At 34.8% G+C, this 12,539-nt stretch overlaps 1 protein-coding gene across 1 annotated transcript; it reads right to left on the bottom strand.

Moving 5' to 3' along the window:
- Positions 1–1,668: 1,668 nt before the first annotated feature.
- LOC142624328 (uncharacterized) lies at positions 1,669–10,652 on the bottom strand. Its single transcript, XM_075797862.1, has 14 exons — positions 10,417–10,652; positions 9,583–9,949; positions 8,892–9,066; positions 7,864–7,947; positions 7,536–7,777; positions 7,217–7,436; positions 6,855–6,934; positions 6,688–6,772; positions 5,601–5,732; positions 5,391–5,504; positions 5,224–5,271; positions 4,353–4,437; positions 4,190–4,246; positions 1,669–2,155 (listed from the first exon to the last, which is right to left on the bottom strand). Exons 2-14 carry the CDS (start codon positions 9,801–9,803, stop codon positions 2,055–2,057), a joined length of 1,644 nt encoding a protein of 547 aa, XP_075653977.1. The 5' UTR covers positions 9,804–9,949; positions 10,417–10,652; the 3' UTR covers positions 1,669–2,054.
- Between the last annotated feature and the right edge of the window lie 1,887 nt (positions 10,653–12,539).

Raw genomic sequence — 12,539 nt, 5'->3', positions numbered from 1 at the left:
GTTAAGTGCAGTGAAGGTCAGATGGTATGCCATGTTGATTAGAATGATATTTTAGAAGGTCTTGTGGACGAAGATATGTTTCACAAGGACAAAGAGAGGAAGAACGGTTGGGAAATATCTTAGAGAAAGCTGCTACCACCGCATTGAATGCTCTGTACCTAAGTCTCTAGCCGCATTAATGAGGAAGTGATATTTGAACAGTGATTTTCAGCCTTACAGCTATTACCTAAAGACTTCAGGAAAGTGCTAATGGGACAAGTATCCATGTTAGCCGCTTAGATCTACACGTGGAGAGCAAGAATGAAGGGGGAGAGGAGGTATAAGAAGGAGGAAGGTCCCGGAGAAAAGGGGATCGAGGGAGAAGAAGAAAAAACACTGTAGACTGGATATTTGTAATTAATCTTTAAGAGAGGAGAAAGATAAGAATCTGGTCCTCGGCTTGAATCTGAGTATAAGTTTCATCATATAAACTCATCCATCTTTGTCATTTTGTAATCTTGGGCCATTGTTGTACCATTTAAGCTCATTAGAAACAAGATTTCTGACCCATTCTCTATAAATTTATTATATTGGGCTCTTTGGGCCTATACCCTTCTTTTTGTTTGGACTTAGGTACAAATTGTGACCTTACATATGGTTTCTCCAATGTATTGAAGGAAAAAAGCTATTTCTAAAAGAAAATAAAAACTTATGTTTAATTTCTTTTAAACTTAATCAAGATATTATGAAAATTAATATTAAAATGACTAGATGAAGAATTTGGATAGTAATTAAATTAAAATTTTTATCAACTTAGAAATTATAGGAGAAGAAGATAAGGACAATTTTTTTAAAAAAATCTAACAAAATTTCTGTAATTTGGTGAAGCCACTTGGCGTAACCATGACGTTTAAGCCCAACTTTTATTATGTAATATATGATATGATATAGATATATAGATGTTCTTCATCAAAACAAACACATTAATAGTAAATCTTAGAAACCATGTACTTTTTATTTTATTGATAATACAAAGCTTTTATTAAGTTGTCCATAATAATTATTAAGTTCTCCTTAATAAATTAGAGTGTCGACTAAAATCACATTTTAAGGACAAAATTACACCATTCAAATGATAGATTCATAATTTTTTTTTAATAGTAACTATAATCATAATTTGTTTTTATAAAGTTTCAACCTATTGTGTTCGTTTCTGTGATTTTGTACTTGTTATCAAACCAAGACACCAATTAGATTTTAGTAAAAGCATTTTGCACTTTACAAGTTGAACTAACTAGAACCCACAACTATATTCATAATTGATTCTTCACTTTTAAGGAATTATTATAAAAGTGCCGAAAACATGAGATCCGTTTGTGACTATTATTGCATGATGATGACAAAAGCTTGGTTCATAAAATGATTTAAAAGGAATTGAGAGAATGCTGGTGGTGCTAGTTCAGTGCGTAGGAGAATTGGTCATGATTGACAGGGCAGGGCAGAGGCACAAGCTTCAATTATTTTGGAGCACGGTGTCCATATCGTTTTGGTGTAGTTTTTCATTTTTATTCGTTTTTGAGATATGCACCAAAGAATGCAAAAGCTGAAAACATTGAGAATATTCTACACTAAAAGAAATGGAACATGAGTTTCATGATTTAAATTTAAAGGGTAGAATGAGGTCAAATGTACAATCACAAACCTGGTTATATCAATTAAAATCTTTTTTTTTCCTCATATGGAAACAGTACAACTATCACCAATACTAACAGTAAGTTAATTACATAAATAATGATGCTGGTATTATACAAAGGATTTTTTTTCCCAGCTCTACAGAGAAGGTAAAAGGGAAAAGAATACGAGTTCTCAAAGAATATATTTTTATATATTTCCAGGACCAGAAGCCATTTTACAGAGACCAAACCACTCGTCTGGAGCCTTTGCCCCAAAAACTCACTCTAAAATAACCAAATGCAGGAATCAGTAAAACAAAAGCCATTCGCCAAAGAACAAAGTGGATCTTTTATTGGATCCAATGGCCACCAGATGTTACGTGAAAAAATTAGTGCAGCTTATTAGGACTGTCTCTGTTTCTCAGGAACTTCTACTTTGGGAGGCAAGAGGTTCATAAAGCTCCCCTGAACAGGCTGACCGGCAGCCTTGGCTGACTCATCATCTGTAATAGATGAACAAAATTTATAAGAAAAAAGCAACTAGTTCTAAAAATTTTAAAAATCTGGTGAATGTATTCACAATTCTCTGTGTCACCATCTGAGGTATACCATGTACAACAAACAACTTATGACAAGGAAAAACAATAACTGGATTAGCTTACATTTAAACAATTACTCTGAAAACTATGAATCAGCTTTATAATAAAATCAATTCAACTGATACCACTCATATCCAAAATCTTGTGCCATCTTTAGTAATTGTTTCAAAGAACAGTTTCATGGTTTTAAACATAGAAAGATATTTTTCATACCAAAAAAATTGTTGGCAGATTTTCTAAAATCCTTTTTTTCCTGGGGAACAACCCCAAGAAGCAATGAAAATAGAGAACATAATTTTGACATTCTTGAGATTCTGTTTTCGCCTTTATGAGAACAAAGAAAGAAACAAATAAGTGTGTGATGCAAAATGCACACTTCAAGTTTTTTGTGAGAACCGTTTTCGACAGACATTATGAAACAGGCCCTAGCTCTCTCTCAAATAAAAAATTACTTGAACTCTCTGTCAAAAAATGGTGACAAAGGAGGATATAAGATACTTGTCTAATATCACCTTATCCATAAAATTACCAAATCCAGAAGATCACCCAAGGGAATATTTATAAAATTTCTAACAGAAGTAGTTTAAACCAAACATCTGATAGTAGACTCATCACATTCACAAAAAATAGTACCAGCACAATCAAACTAGAGCAAGAAACAAAGGGTATCAGAACTTTGTATAAAACTGCCTAATCTGGAAGTTAACATGAGATGGAACCAGAAAATGGAGCTTACTACTCATAGTCCCATAAATTATACATAAAAAGAACAATCCATGAATCTTTATCAGTATAATAAGAGAGACCAATGAACATTGGGATATTATACAATGTGGGTGGTGCAGTCATGGAAGATCGATTTGCTATTACTTTGAAAATATTTTATGGGTCCATGTGTGAAGTCAAATTGAAGTAAAGGTCATCTGTGGTTTAAAGGTTTAGATATGAGTCTTTTTGGTTAAAACAGCTTTTTATTTAATCAGTCAATTTTGTATTTGAGGGAGAATATGTAATTTCTGCAATTCCTGCGAATCAAGGGTGTTTTGAGTCTAGAATTTTCTAGGAAAAGCGTTAAGTTTATTTTCTTTAAGTCCAAGTTAGTCTTTTATTAGGTTTTAATTTACAAGTCAAACTAGAAGTACAAAAAAAGAGTCTTTATATATATTTGTGCTAAATGCATTCAAAACAGGGAGTAGATTAATAAAATTATTGAGCATTTTGAGCATTGAGGCATGTTGGCCTTTGCGTGTTCTTTTCTCCCTCTCTCTTCTCTCATTTCTTCTTCTTTTCTTTTTTGTGGTACTGTTCAAGTGTACAGTTCATACAATCCTTGAACGCCATCAAAAACCTCTCTTCTCCTTCTTCCTTACAAGTTACAACCCTAAATCAAGCCCTTTCTTTTTCCAGTCAAAACCCTACATACTTTCTCCTACCACATAGCCATCAAATAACTCATTAAACCGCCATTCAATTCCCCTAAACAACCACACCAAAAATAAAAACACTGTTCCACAATTCTAAGCCTTAGACCTATAAGCTCTCCTAACCCTAAACCCACCACAAGCACACGCAGACAAATTCCCCAATTTGCCATACAACCTACGTTAGTGGGAAAGGAAATGGAAATAAATAATTTGCTTAAAAATTAAGTACCTTCAGGTCCTACACTAAGCATTACAAAAATCTTGTCTTATAATTGTTGTTTCAAAGACAGAATAGTGGGGAAACAAATCTAAGAAATTACAGAAAGATGAGCCCAATACCCTTTCCAATGGAAGGAACATTCATGGGTCTAGAACATTTAAAAGCTCTATCATACGTGGGTATGTGAGACAGCATTTTGGTCCTCACACAAAAATTGTAAACTTACTATTGAGACAATACCAAGTTTAAAAAATGTTTCCAAAAATAAAAGGGAGAGTGCTGAAATTTTTTTACCAAAAAGGGACTTGATGGATGGCCTCTTTGTTTTTGTGCTCTTCTTCTTTAATTCAGCTGTCATAGGAACACATAAAAGTAATGTAAAAATTATTGCCAAATAACAAATAAGGAAGCTCAACCAAAAAGATGCATGCATGCATCAAGAGAGGCAGGTAGATACCAATCCCAGGTAATTGATGGTCATTTACAATTTCAAAGTTCTTGTATGTGTAACCAACAAAGTTGATATCCTTAGATGACAGCATCTGCAGCAGAGGAAAAAACAGCAACAAGAGAATTAGCAATCAACACCACCCTATTCAGTATGTGATGCTAACAAATATTCTATGAATTAAAGGCACCTCAAGAAGTATCAACTGACCAAATAAAAAGGAAAATGCTCATAAAATTTGATGATAAATTGAATGCTAAACAATTTCAGTTGCAGAGACCACAGAAAAAGAAAAGGAAAACACTATCGATTTGTGCTCTTCCTAAATAAAGGATATACTGTATTTTTATGAACATGCAGAGCAGAACCACGTCAAAGACACTACATTAATTAGATGGAAGATTTATCGTTCCATCTGTACCCTATTACTCCGAATGACCTCACCGTTGCGCAATCAAATGCATCCTAAAAGTATAGGGTGTTACACCCAGACAGGATATTCAACTATACAACTATAAACAACATAAATAAATGTAAAATGTGAATTTAAGGAAGCAAACAAAACACTGATACTATTACAAATAGAGTAACATCAGCTGCCAGACAGCAATAATATTTAAAGAAAAATGCACGCTACCAACATTGTAGTGCACATAGATGAATATGCAATTAAATTACCAAATGAAACTTATTGCCAAAATAGTGATCTGTAAATTCAGATACTTGCCAAGTCGAGGATACAACAGACTGTGGCTTAGTGATGAAAGTGCTCAAGCAGTGAAAGCATATATGTGGGACACTAATACTAGCGAACGATACTACTAGTCTACTTCAGCACCTTTATGCTCATAATCCATCAACTCAAATTATATATACCAACCTTTCTCCATGGACCTGCTTTTGAAGAAGTTTGGATTTGGTTGTCAGCCTATACCATCATCAACAAATCAAGAGAAAGAACATAAAGGTTAGCAACATCATGCCTAAAAAACAGGCAAATCTGTGTTATTTCATACGTTTAAGAATTATATATATAAGAAAACTTACCTCTTCAAATTTCTCAAAGTTTTGAGTATCCAATTCATCATTGACCTCAGGAATAAATGCTGCTTTCATTTGATACAATTTGTCCCATTCAATGCCTTTGAACCATGGATGAGCCTGAAAATAACCAAGCCAACAAGTCAATTTGTTAATTAGTAATTCAAATTTTTAAAGATAATGAAAGAATTTAGAACAGAACACACCACACAACACCTTTAGTTCATCTGCGCCTTTTGTTCCAAGCCTCTGGTCAACATTACATAACAGTCTACTTATCAGATCCTTTGCTTCTGGAGATAGTTTTGCTTCTTCTGGAAATTTCAGATGAGTTCTCCAATTAACTATCTGCAAAATCAATAAAGAGGGGCGATGTTCCATCATAATGACGAAGACAAAAAATGCAGCTAAGGAAAGAAAAACATTTAGACGTAGGGCCAACAAAATATGTGCTAATTATATTCCGTAGTAATTGAGTTTATCAAAGCTATGAGGTACAAAAGGCAGAAAGGAAAAAGCATCAGAGTTGCCATGAGTAAGCAATTTTAGTTTCTACCAAGAAGAAAAAATTTTAGGTGTAAAAGATAAAATTTAAACCACCTCACTATATTTGTATGATGGAAGGAACAACAAATACCCAATGGATGCAGTTTATGGCATGGTGACAACAGGTTGTATTGATTGACCTCTTAAAGGCACAATTTGGAAACAGAGAGCACATAGTAAAGGTGTTAAACTAGGGACAGGTTCATCTTGAGCTCCACACCATCCACACATTTTCAAAACAAAATGCTAAGCACCAATATGTTGATTTGTAAGGATGCATGCAGCAAACAATTTAATTTCCAGAACTTTCTAAACAGACTCAAAAAATAACAAAGGGGTAAAACAATCCCTCCCTACTAACTTTTCTTCATTACAGTGACTCCATACAGATCGCCACATCATTTCCAAAACTGGACGAAGGCCTCATTGGATTACATGATTAACAAGTTTACACCAGAGCTGCAGAATATATGACAAGGCCAGCAGATGGTAAAGAAGAACCAATCATGCTAGACAACCCTCATTCGTTTAATGCAAAGAGCATGCGCACAATTTTTTTTTTTTTGATAATTCAATCTAAATATATTTTACTACTACAAATGTGGAGAGTTGGATTGACATTTCATAACACTATTCCAAGCCTAACCCTATTTTTAATGGTAAGTTACTGATGACCATAGTATAAACATGCTTTTCTTAACATATGTTTTAAAAAATCATATGAATAGAAGTAAAGAACTAGTATTCCTGAAGTTACCTTCCTACAAGTTGACATAGGTTCATCTGAATAAAAAGGTGGATATCCCACGAGCATTTCATACATGATAGCACCAAGAGACCACCTGAATAAGTATTAACAGGATGTCACCAGCATGTATTCTAAAACAGAAAAGTTAAAAGAGAGAAACAATATCCAATACCAACCAATCACATTCCATCCCATATCCTTTCTTCAGCAAAACTTCTGGGGCAATATAATCAGGTGTTCCAACAGTAGAATAAGCCTGCAACATTAAATAATTGAAAACTACATTTTAACAACATAACTAGGTAGTCACCCTAAATATTCTAAAAAAACACATGCTAAAACAAAGTTCATTGGGAAAAAGATGAATTTGGAGCCTTTCTAGAAAAGACTTAAAACTTTGCCATAGCACAAACACGAAAATGAAACCCTCAAAGTAATGAAGAAAAAGCATCGTGAAGACTATGCCATTTTGTCTCTGTTGATAGAGGCAAAATATAATGATAACAGTCATTCATTCATGTGAGGTTACGGAGCTTACGAGCATTCGCCTGTTCCTCTGCCAATGCTGAAGTTGCTCCTGTTGTGTGCGTTTTGGTGCCACAGGACGTCCATCACTCTGAAGAGCCCCGCTAAGGTTGTTTCCAAGAGAAAAATCCTTTTCTTGGAGATTACTGCAGTCTAGTGGTTTACATAATCCAAAATCTGATAATTTCATGTGACCATGTCTATCGAGTAGCAAGTTATCTGGCTTGATATCTCTGTGATGTATAAATATGGAATGAGTTTACTAAAACCAGAACATAGCAGAAATAACATATGAACAGCCTCTGTCACAAAAATTAGACACATTAAAATACCTATGAATATAATTATGTTTATGGATGGACTCAATAGCTAGGACCGTTTCCCCAACATAAAACCTGGCTTCATCTTCTGTCAGTGTATCTTTGCGCATCAATAAAGTCATCATATCTCCACCAGGTAGATATTCCATAATGAGATATAAATACTCCTCATCTTGGAAGGAACAGTAGAGCTTGACGATGCAATTGCTATCAACCTCTGCAAGTAGATTCCTCTCAGCTTTCACATGTTCAACCTGAACAAATTTAAATGCAAATTAGTAAATTGCACTATGAACAATAGTCTCAATATAATTTCTGTTAGGCTTGGTAAAATGTATACCTGGCCCCTGCGAAGCATCTCTGATTTCTTAAGCTTCTTCATAGCGTATACATGACTAGTTGCCTTTTCCCTGCAGATTCTAACCTGCAAGAGAAGAAAAATTGTTCACATTAGATAAAAGGAATCAATACATCAATTGTGTTATTAGGAAATCATAAAGAATCAAACACAAACATCACAAAAAAGGTTACTTATATGGCCAGAAACAGTCAGAGCATCAGTAAGTAGCAATTCCAAGAAAATCAAGTACATCGTATCTAACAGCAAGGAAGAAATTTTGCTTGCCTTGTTGTGACCAGAACATATTATACTGTATTAAGAATTTGCATATCCTATTTAAATTAGGAAATTATTTTTAAGCTGAGCATTAGGATTAAAATCGATTTGATTTCTCATAGGAAATATACATGTAAAGATTTCCATACAAGTTCCAAGTCTTGTTTTAAAAGTTATTTTAACTCATTGGGTCATTTGGCTATTGTATCCAGGGTCATTTTAAGCCTTAAGGGAAGGAGTTCCTATGTAAAGGTTATTTGATAGGCGTAAAGCAAGAGACCATTCTTTGCATGGTAAAATCACAGAAGAAGTAGTTGCCCTTGTTTCCAATCATCTATCTCCACCCCCTTTTCCAAATCTTGTGTTCATAATTTTCATCTCCCTCTCCCTCCAGCTTCTTTGTCCTCTATCTTCTAGAAAGTAACCAAGTTCCTTTAGGTTACATCAACCCCCTAAGTAAATGTCATAACTCATCTCCATGCCTCCTTCCAAAACACAAGCCCACCATGAGAGAGAGAGAGAGAGAGAGAGAGAGAGAGAGAGAGAGATGTAAACAACATGGGAAATCATAATAAGAAAAGAAAACTGACTTATTGCTGCCACTTGTACTGGCTGCATATTTTAAATTTCTTTCTATAGAGATAAATACAATAGGCAATAGCTCTGTAAGAACACTACAAAATGTGGACAGTCATGCACACAAATGAATTAGAATCAAAATAGAAGTATGTCAAAGAGAAAAAAGGTTATACCTCTCCAAATGCGCCTTTCCCTATCATTGTTAATGGCTCAAAATCATCAGCACCCATCTTGTGCCTTTGAAGTCGCATATATTCTGTTTCCTTTTTCTCCAAAAACTTTAGCAAGTTGTTCTGCTCTTCCTCAGAGACCTCAGCATCAGCCAACTTCTTTTCAAGTACATGGCGTCTGAGTTTTATTCAAGAACTAAAATACCATCACTCAAGGTTCTAAAAGCTTGATTACCTCAACAGCCACATTGATATAATAAAATCATTAATAAGGAAATTGGGTACTTTATAAGTTAATAACTGGCCAAGAAGGAGGTGTGAAATCATTTATGGGCAATAACTTTATGCCAGCATTAGCTATAAGCATTGGCCATAGAGAATAAACAAGTGGCTGTGTAAATTGCTCCTTGTTACAACATGCTTGTAGAAGAGGAGTTCAACAAATTGGGTCTTTTTGGTTTTCATGCAGACACATTACCAATCACTTATCACTTATTTGTGGCCCGTGGAAGGTAACTAGTATTCCTGTAAACTGAAGGAAAAGGTAGGGATGGACTATTCATAATAAACAAACATCTTCTATCCAACAGAATTGTTGAAAAACAAAATTGCATTTTTTTTTTCTCTAATATGTTGGCTCAAACATTCAAACATCATCAGCTCATTGTTATAAAAAGAAGCATTGAAATCCTACCGCTCCTTCCTCTCCTGCAGGCTCTTCATCTGCTTCTTGTAGTGGTTTTCGATATACTGCTTCGCCGCAGCAACCTTTTGCTTAGTCACATTCGAAGGCACTTCCTCACTCGTCGGCACTTTCAACACCTCCTTCCCATTCCCTGTGGTTTCATTGCTCTTCGAAGGCTTTGACTTGTCTTTTGACTTGAACTTACTGAACCAACTCCTAGCCTTCTCCATATCTTTCAGTCAGCTAATACCTTACCTTGAAAATTCACACTTTCAAATGCACATTTTACTTCAACTCTACAAAAAAATTACAGTTTAAAAATTTCATTGTCGATGCTGATGCATCATCCATCACCTAAGTGTCCAATGCATTTTCTCTGCAATTGAAAAAAAAAAAAAAAGCAACGAACTTCAATTAACCTTGAGAAAATCTGAATTCGATTTCTGAACAAAATAATTCCTAACTAATTGTAAGCCACGCATAAAGATCTTACTTTCTAGAACTGATACAGCGAATATTACTTACCTAGAGAGGAAACTTAAATAATAAAAAATAAAAAAATTACTACAAGCTAATTACTGAAACACTAAAATTTAGTCTAAATTTAGAATCCTAGAAGTTCAATATACTTTTTCGTTTCCTACATTTTCTCAGCAACCAAACAAAGGTCAAAACTGAATAAATCAAAATCCAAGTTCCAACAAACAAAGAAACTGAATTACAGGTCCAAAACTCCAAACTCGGATTTTTTTTTTTTTTTTTTAAAACCTAGATTTTGAGAGAAGCAAAAGCAAATCGGACGGCCTAGATTTGGAAATCGGAGAGAGCGAGTAAAGTACGTACCGTAGAAGAGCAAAGCAAAGCAGAGAAGCAGCGAAAGTAGAACCCTAGAGAAGAACCGAACCAGAGAGAGAGACAGAAGAGCGTGAATTACGGTTTAGAAAATGGAAGAAGCGAGGAATGGAGAAGTTTGATGTTGTGTGGGTGAGGGTGAGGGTGAGGGTGAAGGTGCTGGTGATGATGGTTCTGATGCCCCATTCGTTGCTCCGTAGCCTTTTTGTGTTGAAAGTTGAAAGGTTGAAAGTTGGGGACTTATGACTCTTGCTTTTATACTTGACGACTTTTTTATGCTTTTTTGCTGTTTCTTCGCACTTTGTGTCTTTCCTTTTTTTTTTTTTTTTTTTTTGCCTTTTTCAGTTTTTCCCCCTTTCTTAAAATATATACTGAGCCTGAGGAGTCCTCCAACTCCAATTGTTTATTTTGGGATTATTCTCTATTTCTCGTTTCTCTATGCATTGCAAAACCCCGGATAGGGTTCAATTTATCGTGAGTTTTCGCTCACAACATAATCATTTGTTTCTCCTACTTTTTCTTCTCTCTTTTTTATAAATACAGCACCAAAACTATAATATTGAGTTTCTCTGTGATTGATTTTATTATCCAACTAAGATAATGATGGTTTTTTTAATTGATTTTATTATCCAACTAAAATAATGTTGGTTTTTTTACTAGATAGATAGGATTCAAGAGCATTTCCATCTCTTGCATTTTTTTTTGTTTATTTTAGTATGAAAACTTTTTTTTTTAACTTACATAATTATTTTCAAAAATATTCAAATTAGATTATTTATTTTACATTATATTTTATTTAAATAATCATTTTTATTCTTTGTTTTTTATTATCTTCATAAAAGAGAGAGAGAGAGAGAGAGAGAGGTGAGAGGAAAAAAAAAAGGATAACGATAATTTTTTTTAATAGATAGATAGGATTTAAGAGCATTTACACTAGTTCATGCAAACATTTTTTTATTATTTTAGTATATAAATATATTTTTTATAATTTACACACCCATTTTCCAAAAGCATTCACATAAAATGGATTCTAGTTAATTCAACTGTAAAAGTCTCTAATGATTAAATAAGAGATGGGGTTCAATCTCCGCCTACACCAAAAATCAATTAGTGGCTTGGTCTGATGATAAAAAGCTATCATCGGAAGCGGACATCATAAGTTGAAACTCCCTATCTCAAAAGAAAAAAAAAACACTCACCTAAATTATTTATTTTACGTTCTATTTTATTTAAATAATCATTTTTCATTCTTTGTTTATTATTATCTTCATAAAGTGAGAGAGAAAGAGAGTGAGGTATTTGATGAGATAAGAGGAAAGAGAGAAAAAAAAACATACAAACCAATAGTAACTGTAAGTGCACAATTGCACCTGGCCCCAAGAACAGTTACGGGCCCAGGCCCAATGAGCCTTAAACAATATGAATTTGTAGAGCGTGGGCTTGAAACCCAGGTTAGAAGTATGTGGGGATTAAATGACAAACTAAGGATTTCGAATACTTGGAAACAATAAGGAATATTGTAAATTGGCCTCCTCGGACGTAAACCGAGAGCTGTTCTTATATTATATCCATTTCTTAGTCTTTTCTCTCTTTTTTAGGTTACAAAAAGTCCTCCCCCTTTCTGTCTTAAATTGCTCTTTATATACTACTCTTTTGAATGCTTTGTACACGTGTTGCCTCACCTCCCCCTTAGCCTAGATATTTCTTTTCTCAGTGCCTTTGAATAGTAACCAGAAGTTTCTCTTCCACTGTTCAGGTGTCACTTCCCCATAAATGCGGCCAGGGTGGTAGGTGCAGGGTCTTTAATGTGGAGGTAGCAGCCTTTATCTTTGACATTTCTTCAACACCGGTGCTTCTGGGGCGTTCTAGGGTTCACCCCTTTTAACCATTGGCCTTAACTGTGTCATCCCCTAACCTTTACTATGAAATCCCGAGTTCTTAGGTGCTCATCCGAGGGTAAGTTCACCCTCGGCTGGATCCTCGTATCCTCGGCGTATGGGCCGACCCATAGCACTAACAACTTCCAAACCCAGGGTCAGGTCGGTCTTCCTTAACACGGCCCAAAAGGCCCACGTTCCCATCAGGATCTTTTTGCCCCCCACAATAGCCCCTCA

The sequence above is a fragment of the Castanea sativa genome, chromosome 2 (genome assembly GCF_040712315.1).
Source record: "Castanea sativa cultivar Marrone di Chiusa Pesio chromosome 2, ASM4071231v1".
In the NCBI taxonomy this organism is placed as follows: domain Eukaryota; kingdom Viridiplantae; phylum Streptophyta; class Magnoliopsida; order Fagales; family Fagaceae; genus Castanea; species Castanea sativa.
Note: the sequence above shows the minus strand (reverse complement) of the source record. Positions and strands in the feature narration are given on the sequence as shown.

Excerpts from the sequence above, each read along its gene's own strand:
- LOC142624328 (XM_075797862.1), bottom strand. The coding sequence starts at position 9,803 with ATGGAGAAGGCTAGGAGTTGGTTCAGTAAGTTCAAGTCAAAAGACAAG. Across the intron at positions 6,935-7,216 it reads AGAGGAACAGGCGAATGCTC|GCTTATTCTACTGTTGGAAC; the intron begins GTAAGCTCCGTA and ends TTAATGTTGCAG. Across the intron at positions 5,505-5,600 it reads AAGGCGCAGATGAACTAAAG|GCTCATCCATGGTTCAAAGG; the intron begins GTGTTGTGTGGT and ends GGTTATTTTCAG.